We start from the raw sequence: 18,517 nt of genomic DNA, 5'->3' as shown, positions 1-18,517 counted from the left end.
CAAAAACGCCAGCAATTATTATGAGGTGCTTTGTTTCCTAGAGGCGGGGGCCAGTATTGAGCCACGGCAATGGCAAGGGAAAACTTGCCTAACTGTCGCCATTGGAAGCCGCGCCGAGACCACTGACTCGTCACCAAATCCTGCAACCACCCTATTCCTTCAATCCAATGGAATAGCCACAGAGCCATGCCCATATTCTCCCTCCTCTCCTCCTCTTCCCTCTCTCTCCTTTCTCTCTCTAGACCCCACAGATTACTCAGCTCCCATCTTCTCTTCTCCGCCATGTCCATAAACATGGCCTCCCATGCCTTTGCAGGCAACCCCATAAGATCCAAAACCCCAAATCCAACCAGCCCATTTTCACCAAAGTCCGCCTTTCAAACCCTCCAGACCCTCCTCCTCGGAAACACAAATACCCATGAGCCATCTCGCCCTGATTTCAAGGTTCTGCCCTTCAGAAAGGGCAGGCCTTTGGCTGGATCAACCTGCTCGGATGGGGTTTCCGGACCGAATTGGCATCTGGGTTGGTTGAGTTTGGGCGATTGCAAGGCCTTCTTGGGTAATTCTGGGGTTGAGTTTGGTGCAGAATCGTTGGTTTATTTGGGTTCAATGGAAATGGAGGAGGAAGGTGTGGCTTATTGGGCGGTTGATGTGTCTGAGGCCGATAGTTTGGTGAATGATTTGGGCAGTAGGCAGCTGTGCTTTGTTGAGCTGAGGACTTTGATGGTGGCCACTGATTGGAGTGATGCCCGGGCTATGGGTGAACTCGCTGTTGCCGGTCATGTAAGTGTTGATTGACATTCTTGGTATGATATTAGTTGTAAAGGTCTTACAAAAGATAAGTTCATTGAAAGCAATGAGCTAGAATTCATGTTACTGTTATTGTTGTATTATGCCCTTCAATCACACGAAGTTCAATTTACACCTTAAGAATGTTGTGAGTATTGGATTTTGCCCTGTTTGGAAAGCAATGAATTCCAGTTCACTGCTTGGTCTGGAACTGCTGGGGAACCAACTGTGAACCTCTTTGCGGTAATGAGGCAATCTTAATTTAAAATTTGTGTTTTTGGATTTTTAATGGCGCATGGGCTTCTTGAGATGAATGGTTTGCCACCAAGCTTCTTACTATTGCCTTATAGTTCATGTTAAGTGTGTTTCTGTGAAAACATTTTTGTAGAAGTTGAAGCAACTCAGAGAACCCTCAACCCTTTTTATTTTTGCTGGTTAAACTTGTGAATGGTATTATTGGGTATCATGGTATGTTTGTAGTCTTTTGTTCATAAACCAAACAACCTTCTGGGTTGCTTCTTTGCGATGTAATTCTCGGTTATCTGTTTAATTCAACATTTCTTCTAAATTGATTGCATTTTTTTAATGATTGCAGTAGTTGCACTTGCTTTGTCTGTCTAATGATTGCAATACTACGATTTCCTATTAGAGCTCCTTTTATAAGAATTTGTATGCAAATACTGTTGTAAATTAGTTACGGCAAAGGCGTTAATTGCTGAGGTGCCTTGCCCGTTGAGTGTTGAAACTTGGGATGGATATAAGTTGTCACGAAACTTACGCGGGCAACATAAAATTTGCCTGACTCGGACAAATTTGGGGGGGGGGGGGGAGGATGGGCCCTATGGGGGTGGGACCGACACATTTACAACCCCCCCGGGTAGCCCGTGTCGGGAAACATTTACGCGGGGACCATATTATCCCTATAAGTTGTCATGCTTCAATATTTGTAATATTTATCATGCTCACACGTGCCTCTCATTCAGTTTCTGTGATTTTCTTTTTGCTCTTCCAATCTTCTTTTTTATTTTTTATTTTTGGTGTACTAGGATTTGAAACAACTTCTATGGTTCTGTCAGTTTCCTTGGGTAGATGTTAGTGATTACTAGATTGGAACTCATCATCTACTCTTGCCTGTGCATGTTTGTGTTCATATGCCTCAGCCAAAACAATATATCCTCGGTCCTTAAGTGTTCATGCATAAAAGAGGTTCTAATGGGCTGGTTTCTACCTTCATAGCGACTAGTAACAATTTGCCATTTGGTCAGGCCAGGGCATTGCTAGAATGGCACAACATATCACGGTTTTGTGGACATTGTGGAGAAAAAACGGTGCCCATGGAAGCTGGGAGACGAAAGGAATGCTCCAACCAGTTATGCAAAAAGAGGATTTACCCTCGAGTGGATCCAGTATGGTGGTTCTGATATTTTATTTTGCTAGCCTCTTACATCATGATGAATTTGATATATTATTGTTTCTCTGGCTAACAAAATCTTGTAACAGGTTGTGATTATGTTGGTAATTGATAGAGAAAATGACCGTGCACTTTTAAGTAGACAGTCAAGATTTGTGCCACGTATGTGGAGCTGCCTTGCTGGTTTTATTGAGGTCCGTTCTTTTCTGACATCTGGAATGTCTTATGTTTGAGGCAGTTCTGGTGAAACAAGAAGTATTCTGTGATTAACTTCTGTTTCCAGAGAATTAAATTTGTGACTTCAAATGGGGATACTTTCTTTGTCACTTGCATATTAATTTAAGTTGGTTTTCTGTGCATGCTTATTTATTTATGGAAGGATTATTTATTAGTTTGCTTCTATTGACTATACAGCCTGGAGAAAGCTTAGAAGAGGCAGTAAGAAGAGAAACATGGGAGGAGACTGGCATTGAAGTTGGAGAAGTTGTCTATCACAGTTCGCAGCCGTGGCCTGGTAATGTGTCCATATTACTTTCCGTTGCATACTTGTCACCGTTGGTATGTTTTTATTTCCTTCACCATATTGCAGAAGGCAAGATTGTAAAATATTTCAGGAACTAAAATGGAATTATTAAATGTGGTGAGAATTCGAAATCAACTTGAATCTGCAATGCTACGATGAGTCACATGCATTTAAGTAACTTGATGATTATGAAAATGGAAAAGAAAAAAAAAATGTCTTGAAAAAGATGTGCCTTGATGGACCAAGGACTACAGAACACCATGGTTTGGTGGAGATGGCACAGAAGATATTGCAAACTCAGGTTCCATTCTTATCTTGCGTCATATATGAGGATAATGTGTGGGAAGTTTTAGAAACACTTCTGATTGTGCTCTAAATCCAAATTTCATTGTCTCTCCTCTAAGTGGCCTGGATGATGTCATTATGATAGCCACAGTATTACATTGATACCTTGGTGGTTGTGTTGTTACTGCTGCTATTATCATCATTTGGCACGGGTTCAAGTTGTAGAAACATACTCTTTCCCAAAAAAAAAAAAAAAGGGAAAAAAGGAAAGTTTGTGTACAATTATGGCCCTCATCTGACTCTTGCAAAGCAGGGAGCTTGAGAGCTGGGGAGGCCCTTTTTTATGCTGCACCCTGCAGTCCTGGATGTTTCCCATCTTCATCTGAGAAACACCATCACATTGTCCCTCTAAATTCCAATGCTTGCCAACTAAATAATGCCTTGTTCAGAGTATGAGGTCCCCTATGATTTATAACTTAGATCATATGGATATTGGACCTGATGAACTATGTTGGCAAACATGATAAGGATAACCCAAATGTTGGTTTGGCACAAAAAGTTATAGCCATGGAGCTGTTGAGCCTCTAGTTTTAAGATATCAAAATTTCCTTTTTGTTGCGTATTTGTAGTGACAAAATCTGCATATTCATTCAGCAGTTTCCTTGGACTTAGAGCTGATCTTGGAAGCCTTGCAATGTTTGATTGCACCTAAAGGAAATGATTAAGAAATTTATACATGCATCTACTTTGAGCAAACTTGTGCGTCTCTGCAATGTCTCTGTTAATGTATTCTAATCATGATGTCATTTTTCTGCAGTTGGACCCAATAGCATGCCATGCCAACTTATGGTGGGGTTCTTTGCATATGCTAAATCACTTGAAATTAATGTGGACAAGGAAGAGTTGGAAGGTGATGATTTGTACTTAAATCCCCCCCACCCCACGGGGTTTTACCCCTTTCTTATAGACTGCATTTTCTGGAGATATTCTTGTACCTGTTAGGGTCCAGCTTATGTTTCTATTTTCCCATTTCCGTATAGGCAGAAAGCACAAAAAGTATCACATCGGAATTTTTTCATATTAATTCCACTTGCAAGCTGAATAAGCCAACAGAAACAATGCTAGAAACTTTTAACTATTGTAGTACAGATAATGCTTTTGGATACCAAAATTTGAAAAAAAATGTAGTTTACCTGCATCCATCATGTAGATACATGTAACCCTTTGTTTTAACTTTTAACAGATGAACTGAACTGTATATATCAAAAAGCATTACCTTAAAGGGGGGCAAAACCTGTATAATAAAGAAAACACTCACTATAACTAAAATGTCTCATTAAGAGAATGAGCAAAAGAAGAAAAAGAAAGGGACAGAGTCAGATATACATAACAGATAGAGGCGAAAAGAGCTTTTAATGAAATGGATGGAAAGCTCCAGAGTTCAGTCCTCCGAAGGTTCCTCAGTATCTGTCCTGCCAGAAATACATGTCATCTATGCTCTTTTCTAATTCTCTTAAAACATGGCATATTGAATGCTCCCAGGGGCACTTATGTCATAACTGTGGTTCTAAGCTTTGCCATGTATGAACTTCAATCTGATGATTTTCCTATTTGGTAAACCTCTGGGCATGCTAATCTTATTATTCTCTTCTAAAAGTTTCCTTCAAAGATTGTTGGTTAATCTCTTCCATTATACTCTACAACCACTGAGGGTGTGATTTTAACTCTCTGAAATGGTTCTAGAAATTTTGATTTTGAAACGCCTCCTCTTTTTGGGGTGAGGAAGAAAAAAATTCATTGTTGCTTGGGAACAAATCTTCAGTGGTGAGGTGGTATAAAACTACATGTGCACAGATTTTGGGTTTATGGTTGGGGACCCATCAAGTCATGGAAGATAAAGATTATGTCAGAATGATTACCTGAAAAACATTGGTATTTTTCATGCTTGATCCCAAATTTTTGCCATAATCTCTCTGGGTAGGGTTGTTCTACAGAAGAATTGAAATGTTTTGTGCCAGTCATTTCTTGGTAGTGTTTATAAACTTAAGTCTTTATTTTGTTCAGATGCCAAGTGGCACAGTAGGGAAGATGTGAAGAAAGCATTGACTTTTGCCGAGTACAAGAAGGCACAGAGAACATCAGCAGACAAGATAGATCAGATGTGCAAAGGAGTGGGAAAAGGACAGAACTTAGCTGCTGACTTCAATGTGGAAAGTGGCGAACTTGCTCCAATGTTTATACCCGGGCCCTTTGCAATAGCTCATCATCTCATCTCTTCGTGGGTCTATCAGGGTGAATTAGATGGGGTTGAAGCCCAAGTTAGACAACCCAATGGTTCTCTGTCAAATTTATAGCAGTCATTCCATTCCTAAGGTAGTTTTCCATCTTCTATTTGATTCTGTGAAATCAGCACCCTTTCATTTTGAATTCCAAACAGGTGGTTTTGGTGAGTTTTTCAATCATCATGTTAGGGAGTTTCTGTAGTCTCTCTAAGATCAATATGATGCAAGCCCACCCTCCCTCTCTGAGACATGTTTTCATAGCGTAGCAGTGTTACATATGTTTTTGCCTTTTAACTCTAAATAATCCTATCCTGCTATAGCCTGTAGCTACATATCTAAGACTGCTATATCTCTTTCTGCATCTTCCCGGGGTTCTATGATATCAGTCATTTCCAATATTATCAGAGTGTTAATGCCTCGTCGATGATCTAAGGACATTGTTCAGCTGCCTTTGTTTACCCTTTTGCTATATCTTCAGTTTGCACATCTCCATTGTCAGAAAATTTGCCTTCATGTCAAAGCCGCCTTCTTCATGCTTCCACAATCAAGAACACTTCGATGAAGAAGCCATCGAGATTGCCAGTGTAAGAACAGTTGTGAGTTTGATCTGAAACTCTCAGGCTATCTTGTCGTTTACGTTTAATGCAGCTTGTGACAGTGACACATTATTGTTAATAATCTTTCACATCATTGTAAATAACAAAGCCGGATACATCGGCTGATTCTACACTTGTTCTCTTCTACATTGTTATCTATCCACGAAGAGAAAATGATTTTTAGTACTTTGCACTGTTATTTTGTAAGCTGTTTGTAGAATGTTCAGCTGGCCTGTTTGTGCTTCATCTGTGTAGAGATAGAGATACGTCTGTTGCAGGAGAAACAATGGAATGGTTTGTTTCTTAATGGCTATTTGGTACCGTTTGGTTTGTGGGAAAATTTGAACTTTGGATGGCCATACAGCAGAAAGTACTCTGATTTAATGTTTCTTATGATGGATCTAAATGTTAAAGACTCTCAATCTTTGAGCGGCAATGAGATGTAATCAACCTCCCCTTCATAAAAAGGGTTCAAATATAGTCTTTGAGAGGCTAAATCTATATTTTTAGTCTTGTATTTTTATATTATTTTTGTGTAATTATTTAATTTTTTTTGTTATTTTGATTACATTTTTGAACTTAATTTTCAAGTCAATTTAATTTTTATATTTTGATATTTTTTTATGACAATTTAAAATTTTCATTATTTTGATTACATTTTAAATCTGTATTTCTAAATTAATTTAATTTTTATATTTTTATTTATAAAAAATAAAAATAAAATGATATGATAAAATATAGGTCACACTATGTTATGTTTATGGTAAAATACATAAGGTGAATTATGCTTAATAGTGTAATTGAAATATGAAAAATTTAAATTATCATATGTAAATAATGTTAAAATATAAAAGTTAAATTAATTTAAAAATATTAATTTAGGAGTATAGTTAAAATAACGAAAATTTTAAGTAATCACACGAAAAACCGTGAAAGTACAAGAGTAAAATTACAAGTTTAGTTGTCGTCGTGACTTACCCGGCATATGGTATCCTCGTATATTATCAATGAATTTATTTAAAAAATAATAATTCCAAAATTTGATCACAAGTAAAGCACCAAAAACACCCTTGTTCGAGACTCAAGACACCATATTCTGCAAACTCATTTTCTTTCCAAAGCATCAAAATATTAAATCATTAATGTATTAATTGCCTACCCTTTTAAGAAAAGTTGTTTGTCCTCGGAGTGACAAAGGAGCATTGCTGGAATGAGCAGTACAGTAAGATCCAATATTTGATTTGGTTAGGGCACCAGCAGCATATGGTTAATTTGTTCACATTACTCATTCAACTGGTTTCAAAATTTATATATATAATATGATAACTAAAAATAGAAGTCAGTAGCCACCACTGGTGGTATAATTAATTTATGAGCAGCCTAGTTTGACACGAAGCATGCCAATGTTGTTTACTAGACTACTTGTTTGACCCATGAATATTGAAACCTCAATTTTGGTACCAGTACTTAGTATTCTATTTTTAGCCTCTTTCTAGAATTTTGTTTTCCAATTATTTTTTAACTCTATAAAGATTGGTCAAAGTATGGCAACATTTGTGCACTTATGCTGTTGAAAAATTACAAATTATATATATATACATATATTTTATATTTATCTCTTAATTAATTATATGTGATTACAATAATATCTCCAATTAGTAAGAAATAATTAAATAATAATATTAGGAGTCATGACTGATGATAGTGTTATCAGTCATGTGTCGCATTTTTATTGAATTTAAATTTAAAAATATAATAATTTTTTTAATATTTTTTAAAATTATGATGATTTATTCAATTTCTTTTAAATATAATAACAAAATTAATTCTAAAATTAAGATGTAATAACTTATAATTAGAATCATGTTAGATGTACACTCATTTTGTACATCTTGAACTACATAAAGGGGTATTATGACTAAAATATTCTGCGTCTCACATGCGTCTCACGCGCCTCATGAGGAGTTTTTTTGTCATAATACCCCCTTATATAACTCAAGATGTACAAAATGGATGTACTAATAGCATTTTCCTTATAATTAACCTAGGGGATCTAAAATCTAAATGGCCCACCTATTGCAAGGATTCAGCCACGGGATATCTATTTATTGGACGTCCACGGATCTTACAGTGACCTCGAGCTCGTCCGATTCCCAGCTCTCCGCTTAAATGCAAACCCAGATTGGCATCTATAACCCTCAATCCCACTCCTCTCCCTCTCTCTCTGTTGAAAATGGCGACGTTCTTCAAAAGACTAGTAAAAGCTGCACCGATCGCACTAGCTCACGCGCCTGGGAGCCGATCCAAGTCGAGTTTCAACAGCTTTCGAGTACCATTTGGAGCTGTTGCTGCCATTTCCGGTGGAATCTCCTCCTTATACTATTTCTCCTCGCCGGATTTGGTGATTCTCGTCTCCATTTCAAGTGGATTTGCGATTTGTCGTTTTAGTGATTATTTCTTAGCCATCTGATGCTTATATGAAGGCTTTGGACTGCTTGGAACGATGTTTTCTTTTTGCTCTTCTTTGTGGTTGTAGCGTTAGTTTTATAATTTGAGATTTTAATCCCTTAAAGTGTTCATGATGGTCAACCTTCATGAAGGAAATGGATATTTGAATTAGTTTAGAATGCGTTAACTGAGACATTTGGATCGGCTGGTTATCGTGAATCTCTCAAGTCAATCATGGGATGATTTGAGTGTTTTAGACCGATTTGGATTACTTAGGTGTAAAGGACTGATGCTACATGTTGTTAGTTTCGGTTTCAGTATGGCCATTACTTTGATCTCCGTCGTTATTGCATTTGGGTTCATTAGAGTGGGATATGGTTTGGAGTTCCAGTTATTTGGATGACTGGTTTAAGGCATAGAGTGCTCTGGAATTAGAGTTTTGGTGTTCTTGTTTATCTTCTAGAATTGGGTGCATCTCTTACAACATTGCTTAATTGTCAACTTTAAACTTTTATTTTAATCTCTATAACTTTTGAACTCTTTCCGTCTTACTGTAAATTATTAGTAGGTTTTCGAAATTGTTATTCAGAACTCTTATGTCCTAATCAATTGGTAATCATAATAGGCCGTCATTGCAAAACTAGACTCCGGTTCCTTTGGGCACTCTAAAAATTATTAACACAAGAAATAATTTGTCTCTACCATGCAAGAAACCCTGATTAGATAGTTGGCTGTACTTTTGTGTAAGCTGAAACTAGGTCAGTTTTGGAGTTACTAGAAAGTATGGAGGAATAGACTTATAAGTTTTCTATGTTGACCTATTGGCTTTTTGTACGTCTCTCTCTCTTTCTCTCTCTCTCTGTGACTGCATTACCTTGATCTTCATAAAGTATTGTACCAGGTATCAGAAAATGGAAACTTGTATAGAATCTTATTTTTCCATAAGAATCATTTCTGTCATCCTTTAGTTGAAGAAAAAGCTTATGTGTGGATAAATTAAGAAAATGAAAGAAGCTGGTGATTTTGTCTGTACTGGGTTTAATGTTACTCAGTAGCAGTAAAATCAGTTATCTAACTTACTATATGATTAAGTTTCCATTTTCTTGTATCATAGAAGAATACAGAGCTCTTATAGGTTTTTTGGAAAACCAGATCAGCTAATGCATTTTTTGATATCATACATTCTATTGGTGCTTTCTGCATGCTTTCTAATTTTTAGTCTGAATCCGATGTTTTCAGCAATTTCCTGAAAACTTGAAATGAAATAAACATCTTGTTACTTCCTGGGCTTCTTGGTAGTCCATATGATTTCCCACTTCATTAATTTATCTTTTTTCCAAATTCCAATTTCCCCTTAAATATTGGCATTTTTTCCTGCTCTAAGAAATTGTCTGGACTGGAGCAGTGAGCTTGCTTTTATAATTGGAATGTAAGCTTTTCATCTTTGGAAGCTCTTGTAATTTATTTGCACTTACCAATGTAATAATTCCTTGCCAACGTGGTTGAGTTCCACATTTGGTACCCCACAAGTTTTGTGTCCACGTGATGTTCACTTCAACATAAAATGTCCTGTTCCAGTCATGATTAAGACCTTCACTCTTTCAAGCTTGGTTTGACTTGTTACCTCGGTTTGCTCCATTTACAAACTGGAAGTAGTAGTTTCCTAGCATCATCTAGTTTAAATATCACAGCTGTTTTAAATCACTTCTAATAATTTGCTCTTGCATATTATTATGATCTGAAAACTTAAGCTTGTTCTGCTTGACTATTTTACAGGTTTATCTAGATAAAACCAGTGAAGAAACAAGCCCAAAAGTTGGTATGTATCTTTGACTCGCTGCAATTTAATATGAAACTGCCATTACTGATCTTTGATTGTTTCTAAAAGTTACTTTGGGATCTATGAGATTTCATTTAATATTCACTTACAATAGAAATTGATACAGACTTCTTTACTAGTTGCTTTCCTTCCTAGTTGGATCAAGTCTTGGTGTTGTTCTTTACTTATTGCTTGTGAAGAGAAACTCTTAGGCAACTTTGACATTTGTTTCTCTTATCTCTAAGCAAGAATCTCAAAGCTTGTCTCCTTAGGGGCTGGGTTATAGCCTGTGGAGCAAAAGAAAGAGATTGAAGTTTAGGCTTTTTGTGACAACGGCTCCTGACTGAATATGCAATTTGATTATTTTAAGACATTCTATTATTAATAAGATGACTATGAAGCCCAGTTCTTCTTAACTGGACCACTATGGTGACACTTTTATATTTTAGACCAACTTGCTCCTTTTTCTAATCCCTTGCTGCCTTAATTTTTTCCTTCTCTCATAAGTACAAGTTTGATTATTTGATTATTCTCTATTGGCCCAATCTTTTGGTTAAGCCGCTTTTTGTTATGTTGCACAAAGCCAGATGTTTCAAGAGTTCCAACTATATGAAATACTCAATTTTTTATTTTTTAATGCATTCTATTCTGAGATGACACTTTTTTGGTTTTCCAGCGCTTGATCCAGATAAGTGGCTTGAATTTAAGCTGCAAGACAGAGCACAAGTCAGCCCTAATTCTCACTTATTCAGGTTATCCTCTTCTCCTGTTTATTATTTTGGGTTTATATTGGTTTGTAAAGACTTCCATAAAAGTATTCCCAAGTTATCCATGTTGTATTTGGAGTAGTTATGTAAGACCTGATGTCTTTTATCCAATAATTAATAACTAATAATTAAATAATTTGAAACTTTTTGAAATAATATCCATTTTCCCACACTCATTCCATACTTAATCAACTGGGTTGCACAACAAATTACTAATGTGGGAAATCTCATGGTTTCCCTTGTCACTCTGTTAAATGGGATGTGCTTGAGACAAGTTCATTAATTACTATGGATGTCCATTTTCCACTTTAATAGAGTCTTGTGGGTTTTTGCAGTCTATCCTGCTGACTCAGGCCTCTACAACCTCCATTTTGTCCATTTCATTGATGTACATACCCATTGTCCTTTCCAATCAAAAACTGTCTCCTAAAGATGGTAGCCCCGCGGTTTCTTATCTTGAAGACCAAACCCATAACCATTTAATCAAAATCAAACTTTACAAGACAACAGCTGAATGGAATCTTGTCTTGTATAACCAAAACTGCAACCATTCCACAGAATCTAGTCTTGAAACAAAAACCACAACCATTTATCATAATCTCATCCTTTTCACAGTACATGTTTGGTTTTGTTATGGAAAGAAAATATAATTGTTCAACTGAAATTAATCCTCAGTTTTGTCCCATATGGTAAACTTATTTCTTTCTTCTCAATTATAGGTTTTGCCTCTGAAGATTTAAGCAATTGATAATGACAATTCCTCAAAACCATATAACTGATTTTGTGATTGATTCTGTTGAAGTTTCTCCTTAGAGAATCATCATATCAACTCATAGGAAAAAAAAATTAATATTTTTCTTTTCAGAAGGAACTTTCACCTAAACATCCAATAACTAAGGTTGTTTGGACAACAAATAGAAGTTTATTAGTTTTGCATTCCAGAACTCAAATATACTGACTGTTGATTTTAAGAAAGCATCATTATATATGTATTGTTGAACATTAAAGAATCATACACAACCTAGTAAAAGCACAATGGATTTATTTCATAAAAACAGCTAACTAGTGAGGTCAAATCTATTTGAATCACTATGGAACGTTGCTACATGCACAAACTGATTGCATGTATGTTGAACTCTGGAAAAAAATGCTTGCTCGCCCTTGACTAGCTTGCTTCCCGCATAATGGCAGGTTTTCATTTGATCCAACTGCCAGGTTTGGTCTTCATATAGCATCATGTATCATTACAAGGTATGTTTTGCTATACATGCTAAGAGCAAATTTATGCTTTGTTCCTATCAGAAATTTCAGTTTGGCAGATAAGGTGGTTGTTGGATTTAGTGAATTTATCTGAAGCATTTGTCACTTTATTTTTGCAACTCTGTAGGGCACCATTAGGGCAAGATGCTGAAGGAAAAATGCAATATGTCATACGCCCGTAAGTCTTCTTGCCCATATTTTGGCATGCTTGCTCCAAGTGGTAAACTTTTTGTTCATATCTCCTTGATTTGGACCAATTCTCAAGTGAGCTGGGCTGTGTTTATTCCTACTGATGTTGAATCTCATTTTCCAAGACTACATACTTGTTATTCATTGTTAAATCAGTTCAATTTCTCTTACTACAATACTTTTTGTTTTTAACATTTTCTATCAGGAAAGTTTATCAAAATTTTGTGGTTTACTAGAACTCACATAATCTGGAACTATAAGGCCAGACCATTGTCAAATCAAGCAACAATGATCATTGATATCATGTGTTCCTAATGTCCAAATAAATATTCCTAATGTTCTCACTGTAGCCCCTTTCATGTACCAAGTCCAACCATTCCAGCACTCAGTCTAGAAAGGTTAACATTGAGAAATGTAGTTTCATCTCATTTAAGTCTATTAATATTTTATGAAGCCAGAGAAAAGTATAGTGGGGGAGGGGGTGAGAAACTTTCCACATATGTGAACCATGAAGCATAGACGCACTTCTAATTAAATTAGGCAATTTGTACCCTAAAATTAGGCTTCATTACATCCACACTCCCTCAACTATGACGTATTTTTGTTAAAAAACCACCCTCAACTAACAAAATTTAAAGCCCTTCCTTCTAGTTCAATTTCCTATTATTTCTTTTACACTTCAACACTTCCAAAATGGCAGAGGATAATGCGGCTAAAACACCTTTAGCCTAACTTCCAATTTTTATAGCAAATCTTTCACTGTCACCCCCTTACATCCAATCACACTCACTCGTTCCCCCACCTTCCTCCCCACCACTCCGCCTCTTACTTGTAGCTTTTAGTATTCAATTTCATGTTGTCTAAGCAGGAAGCCAGGAATTCTGTCATCAATTTGCATTTTTATTTTGCTAGAGAAGTTACTGTTGTATTATTCATCTCATCCCAAGCATATATGGAAGGGTACAATTGCTATAATGTATAAAGATTAGGGGGACCAAGTGTAATTAACCATGCACCCTTCATTTTGGGTGTTATATTGGTATCCAACACTGATTGGATATAAATACATGTTAGATAATGTCTAGATGTTGCCTAATTTTTATTATTATTTCATTTTTGAGACATGTTAGATAATGTCTAGTTGGGCATTCTTCAGAACATGATCTAATTTTATTAGAGTTTCTAAAGATTCATTCATGTTAAAATCTACAATTGAGTAAATAAAAAATGTAAAATTCAGGTTGTCACTTGTCACAACTTTAGCAAAGATTAATTACTTCTTTTCCTTTCTCGTTAAATGATGTTCATGCTGTCATTATTTATGGGTTTAATGGCATCTTTATATTGGATTAATGGATTTTTCCCAATATTTTTAGTACTTTTTCAGTATTCTTATTGTTTTCATTGGATATTGTGTCCATATCCATGTCCACTTTCGTATTTGTATTCATATTGGCGCTTCTTTGAATGTAATATTTCTTAGTAAAGAGGTGCAAATGACAATGAGCATAGTTGAGGGTATCTAGCAGTGTACTTATTCATTGTACATACATCACTACATCTTTCTCAAAGTCATGAAATTCTGTTACAATGTTTTCACAAACTGTATCTTCAAGGTTTCTAGGGTTGTTCTCAGAACTTTATTGTTTTGTTGTTATTGCAATAATTACCCAGATATCCATATGTGAGGGTTTTTTTTTTTTTTAATGCACAGAAAGTATATCTAAATAATGTATGTAGATCAATATAATTGTATGTTTGTATGCAATTTAGTTGCGATGCTACCCATTATATGCTGTCCAGATTCCATTTATTGACTGCGGAAGTTTCAGATTTTGAGAAACTTGATATTTAGTGAGATATTTAGTCCAGTGGAAGCCACAGCAATTCTCCTTTGAAGTTAGGATGTGGATATATTCTACATTGTCAATTTACAATCTATTACTCTCTTTTTATTGACCAACTTATAAATTCTGAAGTGTGTATCCCTGTCAGGTACACTCCTATATCTGATCCTGATTCTAAAGGATACTTTGATTTAATAATTAAGGTATGCATCTAACAGCATCTACTTACAAGTTTCCTTGTTCCCATCTTGCCCTCTCTCTCTCTCTCTCTATATATATATATATATATTTATATGTATGTATATCTGCACTGTTCTATTTAATTTTGGTCATTTATCTTAACAAATTCTTGCAGGTGTACCCAGAAGGGAAAATGACACAGCATCTTGCAAAATTAAAACCGGGAGATGTATTAGAAGTGAAAGGGTAAGCCATGTACATAAACAACTGGCAGGCAAGGATTTTTTCTATATCTTCTTACCGTTGGATCTTTTTTATTTATTCCAGGCCCATTGAGAAGCTCAAATATACTCCCAATATGAAGAAACACATCGGCATGGTAAGGACAAGGCATCTTTGGTTTCACTTTATATTATCACAATTAAAGGAATTCAAACAAATACCTAAGGAAAACAAACATAGAAATAAAAAATATAGACAATGAGTAACGTTAGTAGCTTTTTAAGTACTAAAAGGGATTAAAAAATGTGTCAACATTTGATGAACCAAAGGGGCCATTCTTCCTATTTGTTCTCCTTCCATGGCACTGTATACTAGTTTCCTCTTTACAATGCCTTAGTTCCTAAATATAACAAGATTTAAATTAAGGAGTCCGGAAGTTTTAGATTGGGGCAATTTTGTCATACTCCCTTGCATAGTTGTCAAAAGCTTGCCCAGGCCACAAAAGACCTGCAGTCATAAAGGTTGAAATAGCATCTCATTTCTATGCTAGGTCAGGCCCCTTTAGGCCCACCTGAATCCCTGGGCTCTGTGCCTTTTAGTTGGCTGCATGCTTAACAAAGGTGTCCTATATATTCAACAAACAAGGAGATCATATCTTTATCAATATTTTTTATGTTGTGTAATTCTTAGTGCATGTATGCAGGAACAATTAGAAATTGTAACTGGATTTTTGTTGTTTCGGTTTTGCATTAACCATTCACTTAATACACTTTTTCTAGTTGAAAAGATTAACATATATGTTCATTTATCTTACTCGGTCTATCTCACTCTCTGTTCATTTTGCTTTAAGTTGTAAATGCATTTATAAGTAATGGCCATGTTAGTATATTGTTACTTCTTATACTTTATATAGTACCTTGTGCTTGGCCTGTAGAAGACCTTGTTGCCTTTGTGCTTCTTGGGTCTTTTAACATCTTTGTGTTTCACTGTAAAACATATTTTGATGCTTTATGGAAGAACGCATGTTTCTCTTTAATTTCTAATCAGATAACCTGGACAATTTTCTTCTATCTCATACATTGTTTCAAGCTGTCTCTAAAAGGAGGTGAAATATCTTACCAGGGAAAACCTTCTTGGGTTTTCTCTCTCAAAGGCCTTATAGCACTTAGATCTTTCAGCATTTTGTCACTATACTGTTGTTGCACTATACCAATAAGCTTGTAGAATATAACAAAATGCACCCTTGCATAATAGTTTCTATACTCCAGCTCTTAAAATTGAAGGAAGAACACGATAACATAGATTATGGATTGCGCTTTTTCCTGAAATAAAGAATGGAATGCCCATTCTTCAACTTAATACAGCACTTATATGAAGGTAATTTACTAGAAAAGAAAAAAACAAAAGAGCTTTAAAAGCTAAGAAAGCCACTTACAATAAATGAAAATGCATATCAAATCAGAAGGAAATTAGGTGATTTAAGTTCTTCTCATATTCCCTCTGTCACCATTGTAATATTACTTTTACTGCTATTGATGTCCTTTGCATTTGGTATACTAATTGAGTTGCCCAGTGTATTATAAAGCTTAACATGTATAGCTTTTTTTATTAGAAAATGTGAAAACATACTTCCTATTCAGATTGCAGGCGGTACTGGCATTGCTCCAATGCTTCAGATAATTGAGGCTGTTCTGAAAAATTCTGAGGACAACACACAGGTACCCTGTTATCTCTTTATCTCTTCATATTTGAATTTATAGTTTGCAGTTCTGTTGGCAGATATGTTCTAGTATTCCGGATACAATTTTGGCTTTCAATAATTGAAACTATTTAAAATTCAGTCTAGTGCAAGTATTATGTGTTAGAAGACCCATAATTGTAGGATAAAGGCTTGGTAAGTTGTAAGAATTATAACTTTACTGGATCTTTATCCTTTCAGCTCTCTTTGCTTTATGCAAATATTTCTCCAGATGACATATTGCTCAAACAGAAGCTTGACATGCTTGAAGCTAGCCACCCAAATTTAAAGGTACCAGCAGATTCATTGGTACCATTATGTGTCCTGAAATTTGATACGCATTTCTGATTGGGTTTCTTGTGCAAACTTCAGATATTCTACACAGTTGATAGCCCATCAAAAGATTGGAAAGGAGGTTCAGGTTACATATCGAAGGATATGATTGTGAAAGGTTTACCTGGTCCTAGTGATGATACTCTTATCCTCGTAAGTTTTTCTGTTACTTTGTAACTAACCTTTGCATTTTAAATAGTTGTTCAAGATGTTGCATATAATTTAACTCCTTGTGTGAGACATACACTCAAATAGTTTGATATGGAGAGCTAGAATTCTCCAAATACTATATACATTTCCTCTGGTTCTTTGCATTGCAGAATGTTACTTTTTCATTGATTGGCTGTATAAACATTGACATTATCGGATATAGTTCTGGATCTGTCAACAATGCAGTGTTAATAGAAAACCAGATATTTTCTCCATAAAGTTCAGTTGTCTGATACCTAAAATATGAAGCCTATTACAGTTTGCTTATTCACATCGTTAATATGTCAAAGCTGTATATGTTACCCAAATGGTCAAGTTCTAATTCTAGTTTGCTAGGTCATATTTTCAATCTGCCATACATGCATGCTTTGCCTAGAATGATTAATATCTGATCTCTTGTTAAAGGTCCTCAAACAGGAAAAACTGAGAAGTAAATGAAGGTAGTCCTTAAACCAAATTACTAAAAGAAAGAAAGGGCAGTCCATGAACCAGATGATGGTTCCTGAGGCAAAGATATTAAATTTTATGTCGAGTACCAAACGACTTCTTGTTTCCTTTTTATCTTTTTTATCAGGCACTGAAGCAATTAACATATTCAAATCAAAAGCTTCGTGGTCCTTGTACTTTTAATATAAAGAAATGGGAAACTGGCTCTGCAATTTGAGTAACAGCAGCAATTGGGTAAATATGGAGAATAAGAGAGAGAAACTATGTACTGTCTGAAAACTGTTGTACTGGTTGTGATGCCATGCAGTTCAAGATGGATATGTCTTCCTATTGTATACTTTTTCAGCATAAATCTCAAAGCTGCATTTTTATTTATTGCCCCTTGAAGCCGAGTCCATCAGTCTTGATGTACTTAAAACTGCTACAAGCATGGATGGCTATGGGATTGCTCGCATTGTTTGACATGTTAATTCTCAACTTGAGAGGAAGTTGTAAGCTAGATTTGCCTTCATTCATTTGATTAATCAAATCACTTTTATCCTACTTTCTTCAGGTATGCGGTCCCCCTGGAATGATGAATCATATTTCCGGTGATAAGGCTAAAGATCGCTCACAAGGCGAGGTATGGAACAGCATTATAGTGCAGTATAGATTGATATTGAATCGATTTCCCAACATTTGCTTATTCCGAGCCTTTTATTTGGTTTTGTTGCAGCTCTCTGGCCTACTCAAGGAAGCTGGATACACAGAACAAATGGTCTACAAATTTTGATTTGAATCAGAGCAAATCAGAATCCATGCGACACGATTACTCAATTTTTTGGAATAAACTGAATTTTGATGAAATACATTATGCTGCTAGACTACAGAAACCAAGAAATTGACTGCCGCAAGAACCATTTCCAAAGAAAAATAACACATTTTGGGGAAGTCCCTTAAATGCCAATGTATGATTATGAAGAACTTCCTCCTTTAGTGGACTCTCTGGTTTTGTGGCTTATTTGGCACTGTTTTGTGAACTTAGAAAGTGTAATCTGAGAGTTATCATATTATAGATTTGTTTCCTAAACTCGGTATCACTTTCATGGTTTTGTTTCTGCAGATTGAGTTTAATGTTCATTTGGGGGATCCCTTGTGGTGTGTTTGGGATTATATTTTTCAAAGGTACAGG

General features: G+C 35.7%; 2 protein-coding genes across 3 annotated transcripts; both read left to right on the top strand.

Annotated features, from left to right (window-relative positions):
* Window positions 1–59: 59 nt before the first annotated feature.
* On the top strand, window positions 60–6,072 carry LOC127806833 (nudix hydrolase 19, chloroplastic). Of its 2 annotated transcripts, XM_052344368.1 has the most exons (7): window positions 60–783; window positions 2,055–2,195; window positions 2,290–2,394; window positions 2,615–2,714; window positions 3,826–3,918; window positions 5,073–5,381; window positions 5,769–6,072. In XM_052344368.1, the coding sequence occupies exons 1-6, from the start codon at window positions 187–189 to the stop codon at window positions 5,360–5,362; spliced, it is 1,326 nt and encodes a 441-aa protein (XP_052200328.1). In that variant the 5' UTR covers window positions 60–186; the 3' UTR covers window positions 5,363–5,381; window positions 5,769–6,072. The 2 variants fall into 2 exon arrangements, with proteins under 2 accessions (XP_052200328.1, XP_052200327.1); XM_052344367.1 differs by having other exon boundaries at window positions 61–783; window positions 5,073–6,072.
* A 1,967-nt stretch (window positions 6,073–8,039) lies between these two features.
* Window positions 8,040–18,415, top strand: LOC127806682 (NADH-cytochrome b5 reductase-like protein). Its single transcript, XM_052344120.1, has 13 exons — window positions 8,040–8,287; window positions 10,111–10,153; window positions 10,830–10,905; window positions 12,112–12,171; window positions 12,308–12,358; window positions 14,365–14,419; window positions 14,572–14,642; window positions 14,724–14,775; window positions 16,259–16,336; window positions 16,558–16,647; window positions 16,729–16,842; window positions 17,900–17,968; window positions 18,062–18,415. Exons 1-13 carry the CDS (start codon window positions 8,120–8,122, stop codon window positions 18,116–18,118), a joined length of 984 nt encoding a protein of 327 aa, XP_052200080.1. The 5' UTR covers window positions 8,040–8,119; the 3' UTR covers window positions 18,119–18,415.
* Window positions 18,416–18,517: the final 102 nt, after the last annotated feature.

Source organism: Diospyros lotus, chromosome 7 (genome assembly GCF_014633365.1).
Source record: "Diospyros lotus cultivar Yz01 chromosome 7, ASM1463336v1, whole genome shotgun sequence".
Classification (NCBI taxonomy): Eukaryota; Viridiplantae; Streptophyta; class Magnoliopsida; order Ericales; family Ebenaceae; genus Diospyros; species Diospyros lotus.
The sequence above is the reverse complement of the archived record's forward strand: the minus strand, read 5'-3'. Positions and strand labels throughout refer to the sequence as shown.

Coding starts and splice junctions, on each gene's coding strand:
- LOC127806682 (XM_052344120.1), top strand. CDS start 8,120: ATGGCGACGTTCTTCAAAAGACTAGTAAAAGCTGCACCGATCGCACTA. Junction 10,906..12,111: donor CCTAATTCTCACTTATTCAG/GTTATCCTCTTC, acceptor GCATAATGGCAG/GTTTTCATTTGATCCAACTG. Junction 14,420..14,571: donor ACTTTGATTTAATAATTAAG/GTATGCATCTAA, acceptor AAATTCTTGCAG/GTGTACCCAGAAGGGAAAAT.
- LOC127806833 (XM_052344368.1), top strand. CDS start 187: ATGCCCATATTCTCCCTCCTCTCCTCCTCTTCCCTCTCTCTCCTTTCT. Junction 2,196..2,289: donor TTTACCCTCGAGTGGATCCA/GTATGGTGGTTC, acceptor ATCTTGTAACAG/GTTGTGATTATGTTGGTAAT. Junction 3,919..5,072: donor GGACAAGGAAGAGTTGGAAG/GTGATGATTTGT, acceptor TATTTTGTTCAG/ATGCCAAGTGGCACAGTAGG.